The following is an 18197-nucleotide window of genomic DNA, read 5'->3' as shown; positions in this document are numbered from 1 at the left end:
ATTCTTGATTTGAGCATATGTTTTCTTCCATGGAATTTCAATATTTTTATTCCACTAAGGTGTGCTGTCTCATGGCAACTTCTTCTGCTTGTGTGAAAAATACATACTTATGCCTGTTTTGTTCAAGCTCATCAGCTCCCACCTTCTCAATGACATAGAGAAATTAAAAGGAAGTTTCCAAAATGGCATTTTTTTACTTGGTTTGATATTTTCAGTGTTGTCATGCTTGAAAAGGAGAGAGAAATATTTGAAAACCTCTTTTCTCTCACTTCATGTTGTATAGGCAAATTGAGTTATTTTAAGGAAGGTTAATGAAGTTGTATTTGCTACAGATGTTTTGAAGTATTCAGGTCCATTTCTCAGGGTAAAACACCATATATATGCAAAAATGGAATGAGACTACGAGCAATTATTCATAGTTACCAATCTGTCAGTAGTAAGGCAGAATCTTTCTGAGGTAATTCTTTAGGATGTAAGAGTATGCAATTGATTGTTTTCTAGAATAAATACTTGTAGAAAATTATATGCCCATATTTATATGTCCCATGTGTATGGGGTAGGATTCTCCTCATTAATACTATTTAAATACTGACATTTAATGCAAGCTTGCTCTTGGATTTTGATCAAAGGAATCTTGAGTTTTACACCTGACCAAGGGGAAATGGTATCTGATTTAGGCTGACCTAAATATATTTCCCAATATTACAGACTGTGTTGGAGGTCAGACCCATAGCTCAATGGACTGAATATTGTTCCCAGTTATATGTTTGCAGAACGTGTTAGTGTTTGACAGTCTTGTCACTGGATATCACGGTGATTCCAGTGGTTAGGCATGTAAACATAGGACTTTTTTCTGATTATAGCAAGCTTTACTTTCTAAGCATACACAGGTGAACTGATGATGATATTTTTTACCCAGACTAATCTGAAATCCTTAATACATCACATCAGTCTGAGAATGACTAGAATTTCTAATACCAACTTTTATTTTGCTTTACTTCAATGTAGTGCTGTTTACAGGAGTTGGCATTCGGCTTTGCAATGATTTATCTTGCTGTCTTGATTCATAGCTGTACCAGTCAGAAGGCGGAACTGTCACAGAAGAGGATTTAGCTCATATTCTGAAGACTGCCATGGGTGTGTCACAAATTGATGTTACACATCTTTTTAGAGCTGTAGATGAAGAAGAAAAAGGAAAGATTACATATGGTAAGTATTCTAACTGCATCTGAACTGTCACAAAATGTCAAAGTTGCTTGCACTAATGTTGACAAACAAAGCAGTTACATTTTTATTAACTCCACCTTTTTTAGTTGGCTTGATGACTTCAATACTGATAACAGCACTGCAAACAAAGTAAATTTACATTTAAAAAAAAAAGAGTTTCACCTTTGGTATCAAATGCCATGTTTGCATGTTTTCAGTTTTCCCTTCCTTATCAAGTTACATAATATGAGTATTAGCTCCTTCAACGTATTCTGTTCTATGACTTCCATGTATGTGAATGTGTATTTTTAAAGAAACCTGCCTTAGCTCTGTCTTGTTGTTTGGTGTCTGAGAGTAGGAAATGAGGGGGTTAACCAGGCTGCCTATTCTATAGTCTGCAGTGTAGGTGGAATGGAGGCGAGAAAGTTGCATTTGAAAAATTGAAACCTGGGTGAATAGATTGTGCTGGGAGTCAGAGTACTTATATGTTACTTCAGATTATTTATGTTTTATGCAGTAAGGTTCTAAATTTAGTTGTATCATTTGAGTATGAACTGAGTTGTTGATAGCCAACATATTAAGTATCTCCAGTAGAGGTGCTTATGACATACCCTGTTCTAATTGTTTTCCCTCAGGATAATCAGTATGTATTTAACTGGTAAAAATCTTACAAAATAATACATTAGTGTTAGTAAATAATAGTTTCTACATTAGTAATTCCTCTGTTTCAAGCATACAATATGTATGTAAAGCTTCAAATACACACATATTTTAGAGTTACTGAAATCAGTATCATTGCCACTGTCCTTTCCTTTTTGCCTGACTACTGTCTTCTCTCCTTGATTCCTGCTGTACTACCCCTTTCCTTTCTGTGCCTCTATCTGTCACAACCCCAGCATTTCCACAACCATCCTGCCCATTGCCTTTTTCCTGCCTATCACTGTTGTTCCTTGTCTTCCAACTCATAATGTGCAGTGACTCAGCTCTTCCCCCCACCTCCCAATCACCAGCTTCAAAAATACCAGCACAAATCTTAAGCTGGTAAGTGCAGCATAATTTTAATTTTGGCACATTTCATTGTTTGAGAATAGCTAAATTTGTAGTCATGTACAAGTGAATTCAGACCAGGTCGTGTGAGTTACCAAAGAATTCATATTTTAATATTCATCTGTAATTTTTGCATTTATTGTGCACTTTTTCCCTCAGTGGTCATCATATGTTCCCATCACAAGAAAATCTGGATCACTAAGCCACAGCAGTGACCACTGGAGTGCTTGGCCCTCATTTTCACTATTTTCTATTGTGTAGTCAAGAATAGTCTTTTGTGATGGAACACAAAGTAGATAGTAGGATGATGTTTACATAATTTCTTTGAAACTTTCCTTAGCAGTTTTTCTGAGAGAACTGCTCATTTTATAATAGAAACATGTAATTATAACATATCTGAAATTTTAATAGTGGGAGTAAATATCCAAGTTACTAGATTACAGAATTAGAAGTTGCAAATAAACTTTTGGTATTGCATTTCTGTCTTGAAAGTTCCTGCCATAAATATTCAACCTCTTGCCTTTCTTGAGAATATATGGAACTTCACACATGCTCAATTCGTTGCACTTAGTTACTAGAAAGGAGAGGTGAAAAAACTTGCAGACCACATAGTTCTGAAGATACTGTCCAGACAAGTTCTGAGAAATCAAGGCATAGTTCCATCTGGTAGAACTAATGTTACTTTGGATGCACTCAGCAGAGGTCTACTGCCAATCCCCTTTCTAGGGTGTTGGAATTTAAAGTAGGAATATTCAGTTGAGCCTTACTTATAAGAACAAAAGATAAAATACATAAAGTATTAAACCTAAATTGCTGCACGCACAGCAGACGCCTTGAAGCCACAGATCTCATCTCAAAGGTAAAGCTCAGGTTGCAAGTAAACAGAATAATCAAGAGCAATATTGAGATTGTGAATCTGAATTATTGGAAATCTGAATTTTTGTTGCATGATTGAAAGCACTCTGGTTGCCAAAAATTTATCTATCAGTTCTCTTACACAGTGTGCAGTTGGCTTAGTTGTTCAGATGCACTTTGATTGCAAAGCTTTTCCTTTTAGTCTAATACAGAAAGAGGCAAGATTTATCAGTCTTAAGACATGATTCTGGAGATTTTGTATAGGTTCTCTAGGAGGTCATGTCAAATTCTAGGCAACTCTCCACCAGCTCTTGATAGACAATTCAGACTGTGAAAATGTTCTGGAGACTGCCTGGCTTGCTATAGCCAGAAAAAATGGGGGAATTGGCCATATTTTCAGTATCTGTATGATGAAGAATCGGAGAAGGAAGAATTATTTGCTTAAATAATTATATATTAACCACAATATTATAATAATATTTTTTAGCTTAGTGGAAACTAGAGAAGATTAATGAACACAGAGCTTCCAGGAGGAGCATCAAGTAGTAGGAGGGTGTTTCAAGGGTAGGAGAAAAAATCATGTCATCTCAAAGAATGGCAGAGAGAGAAAGCTGCAGTGTTTCCCTTCTTCCATGCCAGTTCAGTTGTAGGAGGAACTGGGCTTCAGTCCTTTGAAAGGCTTCTTCAGGTGTCATCTGCTCTGCACTCCAGGGAATTCACATCATCATCTGATCATGAGCTCTTCTGGGATAGCACAGTGAATTTGAGTGGGAGGTGTGTGATACACTGTAGGTGACTGAATTAGTGAAAACATTCACATCCAGATTTTTCTAGTGTCAGTTTACATTATAAGAATAGCTTCTTGTTTCTTGGTTCCTGTACAGTATCCTGTGTTCAAATCATGTCTGAATAAAGTAATAATTAAAGACAAGGTTTCAGTGTCTGATTTTCAGCACAGAATGTTACTTCTTGATGTTAAGGATTCCCCACTCCCCCAAGAACTAATCTGGCTTTTCTTATCATGTTATTATGAGACATTAAAATCAGGAGTTCTTTCCTGTATTATAAATAATCTCCTCAATATTATTCTCTAAAATATTGGGACTTTTAAAATGCTGAGATCTTGAAAGCAGAAGGCATCAATGACAGCTGCTGTTAGGTTGAAGCAAAGTATAAATGCAAAGCATTAAAGGTCATGTTTGCAAAAGAGTTTTAAGAATTTAAGAAATGACTGCTCTTGATGTTCAGTGATCTTCAGCTGGAGGGCTTCTGTACTTCCCCAGTGAATAGTGAAATGCTATGTCAGGGCATGTGGTGCTCATCATGCATTTTAATGCAAATCTGAGTCTGTTTACCCCTTCATACAGCTAAGCTCTGGGCTGAAGTGTTTTCAGAGGGCTTAGATAATTCTTTGCAGCATCTCAGCTCTGCAGATATGGTAAAGTTAGGCTGAAAGCTAAAACAAGCACTGAGGATAGCATTATGTTAACTGCTGCTATTTTCCTCCAAAGAAATCGTGTGATTATACATGTGTAAGTATTCAAATTTAGCATCCTTCTGTTTCAAAGAGCTGATTCTGTGCAACTATTTTTTAGATGACTTCTACACATTTGCTGTGTTGCACCCACACTTTGCAGAAGAATATCTCTATGCTGATCAGATGGGAGCTGAGAGCGGCTTGGAGACTTCATCTCTTTCTGCTCCTAATGGTATCTGTACTGACTTCAGCCCTGACAACGCTGGAGATAGAAGGAAGCCCTTGCAGAAGAAACTGAATTAACACTACAACTGTTAACTTCCTCTCCTGGTGAGAGGGTTGTATTTTCTTGGGATTTTCATAAGTCACTCCAATTATACAGCAAATACCAGTTTTGTGTGTGAAAAGTTCTACCTGAATACCATCCTTTGAATCATATGTGCTATGTTTAACAACATGTTCCAGGTTACTTTGGGAAAGGTGTTTTTATTTTTTTTAAAAGGTCTTTGAAAGGCAAAAAAATGTGAATGTGCTTCATTATTAATGTTCATATTTAAAAGGAAGCGGCACAACTTATTTATATTCCATTGGCTAGTTCCATGTACTGAGTGTCGCACAAACTGTGCATGTATAAAGAAAATGTAGCTCCTATGGTGTAAAGTGCACTTTGGTGATTAGTGTTTTCCCTAGTTATGGGGATGTTTATTTGGGGCCAAACTTTGCTGTCCATATCTGAATAGTCAGTCTTGTTGATTTTGGTGGGAATTATTCTCTTGAGCAAGGCAAGCATACTTTGGCCCTTTGTTTTGGTTTCAGTGAACAGTTTGGAAACAGTAACACAAAAACTTGCTAAGGATTACTTTTTTATTTTTATTGCTGAATGACAAAATTGTTTCTCTTTCCATGGTAGAATGAAAAGGAAAGGCTCCTTATCCCTCACCCCAACACTTTTCTACTGTAACCTTCTGGATGCAATTAAACATGAATTCTTTCCAAACTGACATGCCACATACTGTTTGAAAATACATAACTGAACTGTTTGTGCTTTTCTCTAATAACCAATCCAGATCATGTCCACACAGCATTTTATGGGAGATGTATACAGAGCTATATTTGATTGAGATTTATCAGGAATCACAGGTTTCTTTTGTAACAAGCCTGTACAGATAACATAGCATGGAATACATCATGGGAACTTTGGTGTATCAGCGCAAGTTGGAAAAAGTTGCAGTCACTTCAGAGGCCTAGCCAGCAACAAGTTGCAGAACATCCTGAAGAAGTGCTAGTTAAATCTCTATAGCAACATTACATATACTTCAAAGAACATAGATGAAGCTTAGAATAGTTTAGAACTGTTTAAAAAAAACCACCACACCTGTATTAGTAATACATATGTTTCCTTTTGTAAACCCAGATGCCTTAACTGCTACTGGAGGTCTCAGAGAAAAATGTAGATTATTATAAAATCACAGAGCGACATTGGTTAGGAAATGTGACAGAAGCCTCAAGGAGCAGGAAGGAGGACTCTGTCACAAAATAACTATGATGGCAACTCTGCTTCCAAACAAAGAAAAATCTTTTAAGTAATTTCTGATCAGTTTTGTAGGGTTTTGTGCATGGAAAACTATTGAGATTAGAGCCTTCCACAGAGAAATTTAAAACTAGATTTGAAAGGGAAGAATTTTGGCAAAGGATGTCTTGTTTGTACCAAATGCTTTTATAGCTATTTTTTAAGTAGCAGGAGGTGTTTTAAAGCTCATTAGGGTATTGGAATATGTCCTTAGAAATCCCAAACTGTATGTGGCAGGTCTCCAAACTGGAACTGGCTTTAATAAAGAGGGTAGGAGGAAAAAAATGTAAGAAAATATGCTTTATGGGGGTATGTGGAGGTAATAATTAAATTTTTGATTTATCCAGGTAACAAAAGCCAAGCTCACAGGGCAGCAGCAGACTGGCTGGTAAGATTTCCATTAAAGCTGATCATGAAAAATAGGAGAAATTGAAAAAATAAGGTGTATGAGAAACTACATTTAAGTAGGAATAGTCAGCTGCACAGAGGAGGGAGTGAGTATTACTGTGCCGTGTCTGCAGGCGGAGATGGCACAGACTATGTCATACTGAGCTCTGTTAACTCTTTGCTGCAGAAAATATGCTCATGATGGAGGGGTGCATCAGCATGTGGCCTGTGAGAAGCAGGGTGGTATTTCTTTGTTACCAACATGTGATAAGGTCTTACCCGAGGTACCTTTCATATTGGGGCACCTGAGAGAGATGAGGTGTAAATTAATAAAGTCTGGAGGACAGAAAGTACTCAAAAAGAGATCAAAAGTATCCTTTAATGCAAAGAAGAGGAGACTGAAGGAAGATGTGAAGAGTCATTAAGTAGAGAAAAAGTTGCTATAGAGGAAATAGGAACACTCTTCTCCACAAGGATGGTAGATGCTAGCTACTAATTAAAAAAGCAAGTTTAGCATTAGGAAAAGTCTCTTACAATATGCCTTTTTAAGCTAAGGAGAAGGGTTATTTCAGGTGGGGTGAACAGTCTGCCTTCTTTCACTGAAGGAAGGAAGTTTTTGAAAACAGAGATGACAGGGAGCTCCAGTAGAGACACTTGATTTTGCTGATCATGCCCCAGGGTTACAGGGAGATGTCCCTGAGGCTGTAATTATCCCTGTTTTCTGTAATTATACAGTATGTAAGGGAAGGCAGGTGTAGTCTGAACATATTGTATCTCTACAAGACTATGGCACGTGGCTCAAGCTGGCTAAGGCAGTTATCTTTTGCTTTGTATGTGAGCTTGGGAATGTGAGAATTTCAGAATGCAGGGAATGAGAGAGAGTTCCCCAACACGTGTCTGGAAAAAAGAAAGAGGTAAGCTTAGAATCACGTGGACAACTCCAAAGTGAGAGAAGCTCCAGAGAAAGAGATACATTGACCACATCTGTGAAACAGCAAAGAGAGCTGATTGAAGTTGGCTAAATACAAGTGTGTCTAATTTGCATGTACGGTGTGACCCCTTGAGGGTCTGTTTTATGAAAGCCCATAGGTTCATTGACTTTTTTATTTTTATTTGTGAGGTGTTTTGTAGTTGTGGTGACTGTAATTGCTGTACTTGTGTGCACCTAAGCTGTACAGAGTGCATTGGAGGGTGCTGCAGCCTGTAGTAGATGGGCCCTTAAACAGGCTCCACAAAGAGGCACTGAAAGTCCTGTGCACCAGTGAGCTCAGTCCAGAGCTGCTGCTGGAGATGGCTGGTGACCCACACAAATCACAAGCAAGTACTCTTGGTGGATTAAAACTCATTTAAAAATTGGTGGATTCAATCATTAAAAAGAAAAAGGCATAAGACAAAACAACAAATTCTGGAAGGAAATGTGATTCTCCCTTTTCTGAGAAATTACTGAATGAGATAAAGACATAATAGGAGGAATGATAGGATCAAGGATCAGCGTGCATGGAAACACTGCTAGATCACACATCATGTCAGAAAAGTTGAGATTAATTTTAGCATTTGTAGTATATAATATTTGAGTGCCTTGTAGTGAGAGAAGCCACATTACCACAGGGTGGTGAACTCAGGCTCTTGAGGGCAGAGGCCTGTAACACATCACATGACTGCAGCCATACTCTTGTTACAATTCATCCATCAAACCCCAGCTGCAGGGGTATTCCAGTAGTTCCTGATGAGAAGCCTTTTTAGGGGCATTGACTGTGGAGCAGCTGGATTGTGACAGTCAAGTTTCAGTGACCTGATGCAAAGTCAGAGTAGAAGAGAAAACTTCCTTTCCCCTTCACCAAACACTGACATGTAAATGCTTTTCATTAAAATATTACTGATTTTATGGGCAGATTGGTATATTTTAACAGGTACTATCAACACCCCCTAAATTTACAAGGGGACATAAGCAGGCTTAGCAACTATTTAACTTAAATGATCCTTACACAAAAAATGCAGTGATGTGAAGGCATTTGACGTTTCTAATGAGCCTTTTTGTACTCTTATGTAACACTGCCATCGCTTGCCAGTAGAGTTCTTGCATCAACCTGAATTCTTACAGATTGTATGAGATACCCAGCCAAGGCACTGGGCGTCTCTTCTCATATGCCTGAACAAGTATTTAAAGTTACCCAGAAAACCACAAAATCACAAATATCTGAAGTTTGGCGGGGGGGTTTGGTTTTCTGTTGTTTAATTTCTATTTTTTCAAACATAACGAAGCCTCGCTAAAACCAAACAAATGCTTGGTAGGTGCAAATCACGTTTAAACCACTGTCTCTAGCACGGTATGGCAAATGTTATTACAGATTTTTGGGGAGTCTGTTGCTCTAACAGATACATTTAAAACACTTCATAGGAAATGTATAAGCCTGATGGAGAAACTAGGCTGTACACTTAGTTTTATATTAATTAATTACACTGTATGTTTAGATGCATTTATTGCAGCTAGAATGATCTAGGTGTGATAAATAGCAACCAGACCTGTGTGTGTGTTTGCTAATCCCATTTTCAAGGTATAAATCCTTAGGTCACAGGGGTTGAAAAGGACACGTGTGCAGTAGGGAAGTGATGCAACCTCTTTAGGGACACAGCTGCCAGAAGTAAATATCTAAGTGTCACACAGAGCTCTTTATTAATATCTTCCTGCAAGCTGAAAAACTTTGTTAGCTAGTTTAGACATTGGGGTGGTTGGAGTATTTTTGTATTCACAAAATGCAGTGAACATTTTCCTGTAAAAGTCATTGTTGCACTTCAACATCTGATAAATTTATAAAACAGGTGTGGTTTTATATATTTATGAGTTCCCTGATAAGTTCATCTTTGGTATTGCCAGTAAACTATTCTTCCTACTTTTATATTGCCATGTGGTAACTATAGCTTTCCATATAAACTGTTTTAGTCATCTTCTGCTCTCTGCTCCTTCAAAAATAGTATCCTCATTAAAGGACAAAATAAAATAAAAAAAAACAAGCAAAAAAAAAACCACCTGCCCTGACTTAAAAACTACTAGTTGCGAACTCTAGTAGCATGTGCTGTAGATCCTGTGATCTCAGGAAAAATCTGTGAGCAAGCTTTGCATATGTTATGGGACTAAACTAGGCTGGAGAGAAAACAAAATTATGGTTTAAAGTTCTGACAAACTAAGTTCAATTTTTCTTTAGGTTAGAGTGTGGGTCATAATACTTTCTGAAATGTTGCCTTTTACCTAATGTGAACCCTCTGTTCTTTTCTCTAGCAGAGCTTTCATGAGTGTTCTAGAAATAGGAAATTACAAATACACTAGCCAAGAGTTCTACATTAGCAAAATTCAAATTTGGCTCCTAAAGCTATATTGAGGCACAAAAGCTCCCTGTGAACCAGGCACTTCAAATAGTTTGCTACTTTTCAGGTATCTGAACTTCAGCTGGTTAGGAAGACTTAAATTAACAAATTATTCTGAATAAATCACTACCAAAAAAAACTGTGGAAGAAAACAAAAATGGAAGTAAGTGTTGTCATCAGTGTCATTAATAATTAGTTACTAATTAATTAAATAATTAATTGATCAGTCCGACAAAATGGCAAGATCTGTTTCACATATGAGCAGGAAGGCTGACATGGTCATTCAGGTAATTTTGCTATCCTGACTAGGTAGAATTTTATCCAGGTGATCTTTACTCAGAGGGTGATTTCTTGAAGGTAGTGCAACATCCCAGTAATGTCTTGGTCACCGGCAGTGGAGACTTCATCTTCTCACCCTGCCTTTTTTTCTTTGCATTATGGAGAAAAGTATTCAAACCATGAGAGGAACCCTGTAGGATCTTACGGGTAAAAACCCTCCAGCACCACCTCAGAGATACACGGTGGTAGTTCTGTGGAATAGTTATGGTGGTGAACTGGATAGACAGTGCTGGTCACCAACACCTTGTGGTCAAACCATGTGTAAATGATAATACTGAGTTAAAACTACTGAGAGAACACAACAGCAAACAGGGCATCCTTTAGACGTGTTTGGACTTGGGTCTGTGAGTATTTCCTGCGTCTCAAAGTGCTCAAGTTGAGACAGTTTCTTTGTCTGGGAAACATGTCAGGTTTCTTTCAAGATACTAACTACTTTAACTTCTTCAAGTGGAAGAGTGCTTTGTTTTGTAGAAAGCAGCTTCTTTTTCCCCAGATGGTGTGATGTACTTTTATCCTGTGTAATGTGATAAAATGAAGTGGGTGATACCAAGAGAGCAGAGGATAAAAGAGGCTTATAAAATAGAGGGTTTATGTTTCTGTGAGATATGCTGACACATTTCTGCACAGTAGTTGACACTGCCTAGATTGTCTTGTAAGTTCATTATGCAAAATCATTTTACTGGCTGTTGATGGCAGTGGCTGTTTATTCCACTTTCCTTAGCAGGGTGGCAGAGCAGAATACTCCTATTCAGACCAACTTTGGGGTATAGATGTATTTGCAGTTTTGAAACGATTAGTGTCTGGGAACAGAAACAGTAGAATCACCTTAGCACTGATTGCACCTCAGTAAGTTATTCCTGTTACATAACTTAGCTCTTTGGGGTATTTTTTTATTAACACAGTTATCATGCTTTATTCTGAGCTAAGTTGAACAGAGCCATATGAACATCAGAGCTCACTTGAGATAGCTTGGGGATCTCAAAAAGGTGCTGTATGATAATCTGTTGGTAGAGTGTTACATTTCAGTTTTTTCGCTTTGACCAAAAATGTCAGAAGCAAGAGAAAAAAGTCATGACTTCTGTAATACTCTATTTTTATACTGTCAATGGGGTGTTATTTAAGAGCGCCAGTTCTGAGCCAAAGTCAGCTGAAGAAAAATCAGACTGAATTTCTGATTCTGAACCAGCAAGTAGAAAATCCCATCCATGCCCAGCATGGCAGCAAAGCCTTTACTCTGCAGCTGGCCTTTTTCCACAGTAAAGAAGGATCTTTTCTGCCTCTTGGGCTGGTGAATTCAGTTTACTCTATCCCTAGTTCTTGCTTGTGCTGTCTGTTCTTTGTAGGTTTGTTGCAGCCAGAGGGAGACCCTGCTGCCTCCTAAGCTGAAGTGACATTCATGGACTTTTCTCCCTGAGCCGGCAGCAGCAGGTGAATATTTGAGTCCTGTTCCAGTAATGCTACCCAAAACTAAACTATTTTAGTTTGTGCCTGCCATTAGGTACAGAACTGCTTTTTCTTTTCATACACTTTAACCATTGCAGGTGTGTCCAGGTGACAGCAGGTCTGAAAGAGCTTATGAGATTGTCCTTGTTCCTGTGAGCAACAAGAAATTAAATTTAGAAGTATTAGAAGTTTACAGTGAAACCTTAAATTGGATTGACTCCTGACTCACTATATATATATCACTTTCAGTGTGAGCCTGTTCACTTCCATGTTCCAAATGCAGGATCTATAAATGTGATGGCAAACAAAGTCTCCTCATGGATACTGAAGAAAGCTGACGCTCAGACACTTTTCATCCTACCATGGTACTGGAAATGAAATTCATCTGACAATAGGTTGTTTCTAAGTCTATGAATGTATATGGGGAAAACCCAAATACATGTCTTTTATTCACTATCCAGCATGAAGACAATTTTGTATTTTAAATGCTAAAGAAATAAACTTTGAAAGATCTTTTATGGCCTAAGTATATATTTTTTTGTCCTATGTTTTCTTTTATAATGAACTTCAAGCAAAATATTTCTTATATTTCAGAAAGGACATTTAGGTTAGCCAGTGCTGTATTTTCCAGACAACAAAAGCAGTTTTAAAGTCAACATCTAAAAATGAAATTGTATTTTTAAATATGTGAATTAGAATTCCTTTAAGTTAAACATGTCTCCTTAGCAACTGTATATACTTAGACAAAAAGCAAACCCATTGCAGCTGCTTGTCTCTGTAGTTGTTTGTGTTTGGTGATTTGTTTATATTGCTTTTTCATATTGCTCTAAGGTTATTAAGAGTCCGTGTAAATCAGCAATGTTAGAAATAGAAGTCAGAAGTAAATTTCTTTAGAAGTGATAGAATTTGTTTCCTGGAAGAGGACCAAGAGTAAGCATCAGCTAACCTTGTGTTATGTACTATACTACTTAAATGTTGCAGCATTGTGCTGAGAGTATTTGACATCTGTTCAATGGGACCACTTTCTAAACCTTTTTGTAATTCCCAGCATCTGTCCAGGTGTGTGAGACATTTCTAATTTGATGACAGATACTAGTTCATCTTTTTTGGAAAAATAAAATTGAGTAATCAGCAAGCTGAGAAATAACTCAGAAAAAAATAATTTTGATCTCTGTTGTTGAACTTGCATTGAGGGTATCATTTTTATACATTGGGAGAAAAAAAAATGATTGCTGTGGTTTTGAACACACTTGAAATTTCAAATGCAAAATTGAAAAAGTTAACACTGAAATTATCACATTTTGGAATTCTCTTGTACTTCTACTGAATCCAAGTTAGGCACTGCCATGAAAAGGATGCTTTTAGCTGGAAACCTCTGTTGACAGAGCAGGAATCTGTTTTGTAGGGACTCACTTGTGAGGTATCACATGGTTGTTCCATCAGTGGTACAACTTCTATTGCTGACTTCAAGGCTGCTTAAACAGAGCTGGTGTGTTTGAAGAAAAAAAGGTTTTTATTGTAAGAGCCCTTGGATGTGCAGTGTAAATCTGTAACAATATATAGTGCTACTGGATAATAATGATCTAAATGCATATTTTCTGCTGTAAATTTCCCTCATGTGGCTCCAATGATATGTGTACATAGACTATTACCTTTGCACTGAACTGACTATACTTCATAAAATGAAGAGCAAAAACAAGTATTGTACTAAAGATGACCATACCTTGTGGCTCCAATTGTGGAAATACTTTTGCAGAACAAAAGGTATAGCTTCAGTGTTATAAATTTGATTTTTATATTTTTATTAACATGCATGGAAGACTAAGGATAATATTTTTTAAAAATGAACTTGGTTTTTGTACATTTTTTCAATGTTTAAAGCTATATGATTTAACATTACCTCTGAATGCCAGTGATCAGTGAATTTTTAAAGGAAATACCTCAATTTGAGCATTCTTCTCTTGTTACTTGTCTGATAGGTTAAAATGGACTATAGGGTGTGATGAAGTGAACATATACAGGTGCTTAAACTGTGCTGTAGAAAGCATATGATGATTTACTGAAAGGGACCTAAATGATACACTACAAGTGTTGAGTGCAGTTACACAATCATGGCTCATTCTGCCCAACTGGACATTTTCCTCATGAATGGCTTGTAAATTAAATTTTCAGCGTGAAGCCAAATTAAAAAAAATGAAACAAAAATACTTGGTTTCCTCTGGATTTTGTTTTCAATTTTTTTTTTAACCACAGGGTTTATAATAAGGGAAAGGATACAAACCATAATTGTGAGCAAGACTGGGTCCGTATATGTTTAGGCATGCTTTGTTGAGGGGTGTTCTCTGTGTCAGTGTGTGTAGGAAAACAGTGTTTGTTTACCTGACAACCGGGAGAATGAAATGCAGGTGCTCAAAGGGGGAGGGAGGGGAGGGGAAAAAAAAAGACAAAAAACAATATCCCTCTGTGACAGTGATATTGTCTCCAGTTCTATTTTGTGTGCTTAAAGAAGAACATTGAAAGATCAAAAAATATTCAGAAAAGGCACTCCAGAATTCTGGGAGAAGAAGTTTATCTAAATTTGACTGAATTAGCTCTGGCTACATTTTTTTTTTTTTTTATTCAGGAAACAGACAAGAAGGGATCCAACACTCCAAACACCTGAAAAATTGATAATGGAGGGTGGAAAAAAAGCATCCTCTGAGATCCAGTGGGTGTAAGCTGAACCATTAATATGAGCAGTATCAAGAATAAAAGTGAAGCACTGGGGAAGCTCACCAGAGAAATAACAGACATTCAGGATGATACGAAGATTTCAAGGGAAGACTTGTTAGTGTTTTACTTAATGTTATTCTCTAATTTCAAGAAATGGAGTTGTTGTGGTCAACCTCAGCTGGCAACAGTACCACGTATCTGCTTGCTCACTCTCCCCCACCCCTGGGAAGAGGAGGGAAGAGGAGAACCACTGGGGGAAAAAAAGGAAAAACCTGGGGATTGAGATAACAGTTTAATAGGTGAAATAAAATGAGATAAAATAATAATTTAAAAGGTGACAACAAAGAGAGGAATAAAACCCAAGAGAAACAAGTTATGCACAACGTAATGACTTACCAGCCTCTGACCAATGCCCAGCCCCTCACTGAGCAGTGATCAGCCCCTCCCAGCAATTCCCCCCCAGTTTATATACTGGGCATGATGTTCTATGGTAAAGAATATCCCTTTGGACAGTTCTGGGCAGCTGCCCTGGACATGCTCCCTTCCAGCTTATTGTGCACCTCCTCACTGGCAGAGCATGGAATTCATCCCACAAATGGGTTTGCCTTTGCCCGAGCCAGCAGTAACCCAGATTGCTTTCCCTAGCATATTTTTCACATGCATTACAGGACCTTTATCACCTTCCACATGAAAGTACATAGAAGTTTTGATTAGGTAGGGCCAGCCAAAGTGGCAGATCCTCTGGTCTTGATTAACCATGTGGCCTTTGCTAAGTGTGTATCCCAATGTTGGAAGATCCCACCTTATTCTGCCTCTTCCTCACGTTCTTGTGGTGGCCTCACTTTGTTCTCCTTTACTAAACAAGGTGACTTTTGATCCGTGTCTTCTCGTGTACAGGAGCAGCCGATACCAGCATGGGTTGGTTCTCAGGGCTAGGTGCTGTGCCCGTCGCTGGGGTCGGAGTAGCTGCAGTGCCTGTTCTCTTGTCATCACACCCAGAGACCTTCTTCTCCCCTCGAGGGTAATGAATCAGGCTGAAGAGGACCCAGTAGGCCTGGGCCAGACCCCAGCATGTTGCAATCATCTGTGTCTCTCTGGAATGGCCAGGGCACCAGCATACTTTTTCCAGATGTTTTACCAGTTTTTCCACCATCTGCACTTGTTCAAGGGTGAAGTTCCAATGCACTGGAGGTGCCCACACCAAAAGGTGTCCTGGGCACCTGCCCATGCTGTCCCACTGTAGTGGGTTGGCCTGGATGGATTCCAGGCTCCCACCAAAGCCTTTCTCTCACTCCCCTCCACAACCGGACAGTAACAAAAGGTTCATGAGTTGAGATGAGAAAAGGAGAGATCACTCATGGAATACTGTCACAGACAAAACAGGCCAGAATTATAGATATTAATTAAATTTATCACTAACAAAGTCAGAGTAGTATAATAAGAGGTAAAATAAAACCTTAAAAACACCTTCCCCTCACCCCTCCCTCCCTCCCAGCTCTACCTCCTTCCCCAGTGGTGCAGGGAAACAGGGAATGGGCAGGATGGTCAGTTCATCACCTGACATTTCTCCCGCTGCTCAGGGAGAGGAGCCCTTCCTTTACTCTGCCATGGGGTCCATCCCATGGGAGACAGTTCTCCGTGAACTTCTCCAGCATGAGAAGTCCATCTCATGGGCAACAATGCTCCCAAAAATGCTGCAGCTTGGATCACTCTTCTGCAGGGTGCAGTCCTCCCAGGACGGGCTGCTCCAGCATGGGCTCCTCTCTCCATGGGCCTCCCCTGGAGTCACAGCCTCCTCTCAGGCATCCATCTGCTCCGGTGTCAGACTTCTCCACAGGCCGCAGGTGGATCTCAGCATCCCTGTGGATCTCCATGGGCTGCAGGGGCACAGCTCCCTCACCATGGTCTGCACCATGGGCTGCAGAGGAATCTCAGCTCCAGTGCCTGGAGCACCCCCTCCCCTTCCTTCTCCACTGACCTTGGTGTCTGCAGAGTTGTTCCTCTCACACCTTCTCACTCGCTCTTCTCTGGCTGCAATTACAACTGCCCAAAACCTCTTTTTTTTGTTGTTGTTTTTCTTAAATATGGTATCATAGAGGTGTCACTATTTCTACTTGGCCCTGCCTTGACCAGCACCACGTCCAGCTTTGGGACTACCAGGGAGCAGCTGTCCAGGGAGTGGCTCCTCTGGACATGGAGGAAGCTTCTGGCAGCTTCTCACAGAAGCCACCCCTGCAGCCCCCCTCCTGCTACTAAAGCTGGGCCATGCAAATCAATACACCCCCACGCCCTGCCAGTTAGGAAGTATCCAGCCCCAGGGCAGGTCTCTGGGTAGGATTCTTAAATAGCTGTTTGACTTTAGGCCAGACCTGGAACACGTGCAGGAGACATAGCAATAGGAACTGGTCTCAACAACCAATTCAAAATTTTCAAAAGGTGTCTCCTCCATAGATTGGCTCTCCAAGAGAAAAGGTAAAAGGCATAATTGTTAATAGTTTTCCCCAGATGGCTCCCAAAGTCCAGAGCTGACAGCAGTGCTCAGTACAAACACCAGGTTAGTTCCATGGCCAGCCATTCCATCTTATCATAAGCCAGAACTGCAAAGTATAACAAAAGTATAACCTCGACTCTGTCCCCATGGGTGATAAACAGCACAACAGGGATTACCTGGAATGGGAAATCCTGCAAGTAAGGTAACACATCGTGCAACTTTAAGAAAAAGCACACCAACTCTGAGAGCAAATCACACTGTGACCAGCAACTATGAAATTAATATATTGAATACTTGTCTTTATTCCAATGCAGTCTAGTCAGATTTGTCATTATTGCTGGGCCCCATATCCGATGCCAAAAAGAAGTGCTGTAGATTAACCCTAGCCAATAACTAAGTACCATGCAGCCCTTTCTTCACCCCCAGTGGGATGGAGAGGAGAATGAGAAAAAGGGAAAACCTGTCGACTGGGATAAGTAAAGTTATTATAATTTATTATTATTATTATTATTATTATTATTATTATTATTATTATTATTATTGTAAAGAAAACTGATATACGTAAAAGAGAAAGAGGAATAAAACCCAAGAAACACAACGGATGCATGATACAGTTGCTCACCACATGCCAGACCCTGGTCCTGAGCAGTGATCAGCCCCTCCCAGGAGCCCCCCCTCAGTTTATATACTGAGCATGACATTCTGTGGTATGGAATATCCCTTTGGACAGTTTGGGTCAGCTGTCCAGGCTATGCTCCCTCCCAGCACCTCCTCACTGGCAGACCACGGAATGCTGAAAGTCCTTGACTTGGGGTAAACACTGCTGAGCAACAACCAAATCATCAGTGTGCTACCAACACGCTAAACCCAAAAGACAGCTCTGTACCAGCTGCTAGGAAGAAAATTAACTCTATCCCAGCTGAAACCAGGACAGGTCGGAATGCCCTTCACCTACCCAGGTGTCTGTTCTCTCTCCTCTCTGTTGCAAGGAAACTCCTGGTTGTGCCACTGTGCCGAGCTGCTGGGGCAGCTGGCTGTAACTCCTGCTTGTGCCTCTTCTGCCCCAGCCTCTCAGCTGAGGTGTACTTGAGGTAAGTGCTTCATCATCACTTTCTTCTGGTTGACCCACACACCAGCAGACAAGGAAGGACCACAAGAAACGCTCCTTTTTCAATCCAAGCACAGGGCCGGGAACAGCCTTCCCAGCTCCCTTGAGGGACAATGTTTGGTAGCTCAGGCCTAGGAGAGCAGAGTGTGCCTGATGGTAATGATGCCGATAATGATAATAATGATGGTTACCACAGAGT

The 18197-nt window shown here is 39.5% G+C and overlaps 1 protein-coding gene across 1 annotated transcript in view; it reads left to right on the top strand.

The window, feature by feature from the left end:
• Nucleotides 1-13892, top strand: part of LPCAT1 (lysophosphatidylcholine acyltransferase 1) — a 66822-nt gene extending 52930 nt beyond the window's left edge. The window contains exons 13-14 of the mRNA XM_038164861.1: nt 1071-1209; nt 4704-13892. Of these exons, the coding sequence (XP_038020789.1) occupies nt 1071-1209; nt 4704-4888 (324 nt within the window). The 3' untranslated portion in view covers nt 4889-13892. The remainder of the gene's footprint in view (nt 1-1070; nt 1210-4703) is intronic.
• The last annotated feature ends 4305 nt before the right edge of the window (nt 13893-18197 follow it).

Source organism: Motacilla alba, chromosome 2, assembly GCF_015832195.1.
Source record: "Motacilla alba alba isolate MOTALB_02 chromosome 2, Motacilla_alba_V1.0_pri, whole genome shotgun sequence".
Classification (NCBI taxonomy): Eukaryota; Metazoa; Chordata; class Aves; order Passeriformes; family Motacillidae; genus Motacilla; species Motacilla alba.
This window is presented reverse-complemented; position numbering and strand designations above follow the sequence as displayed.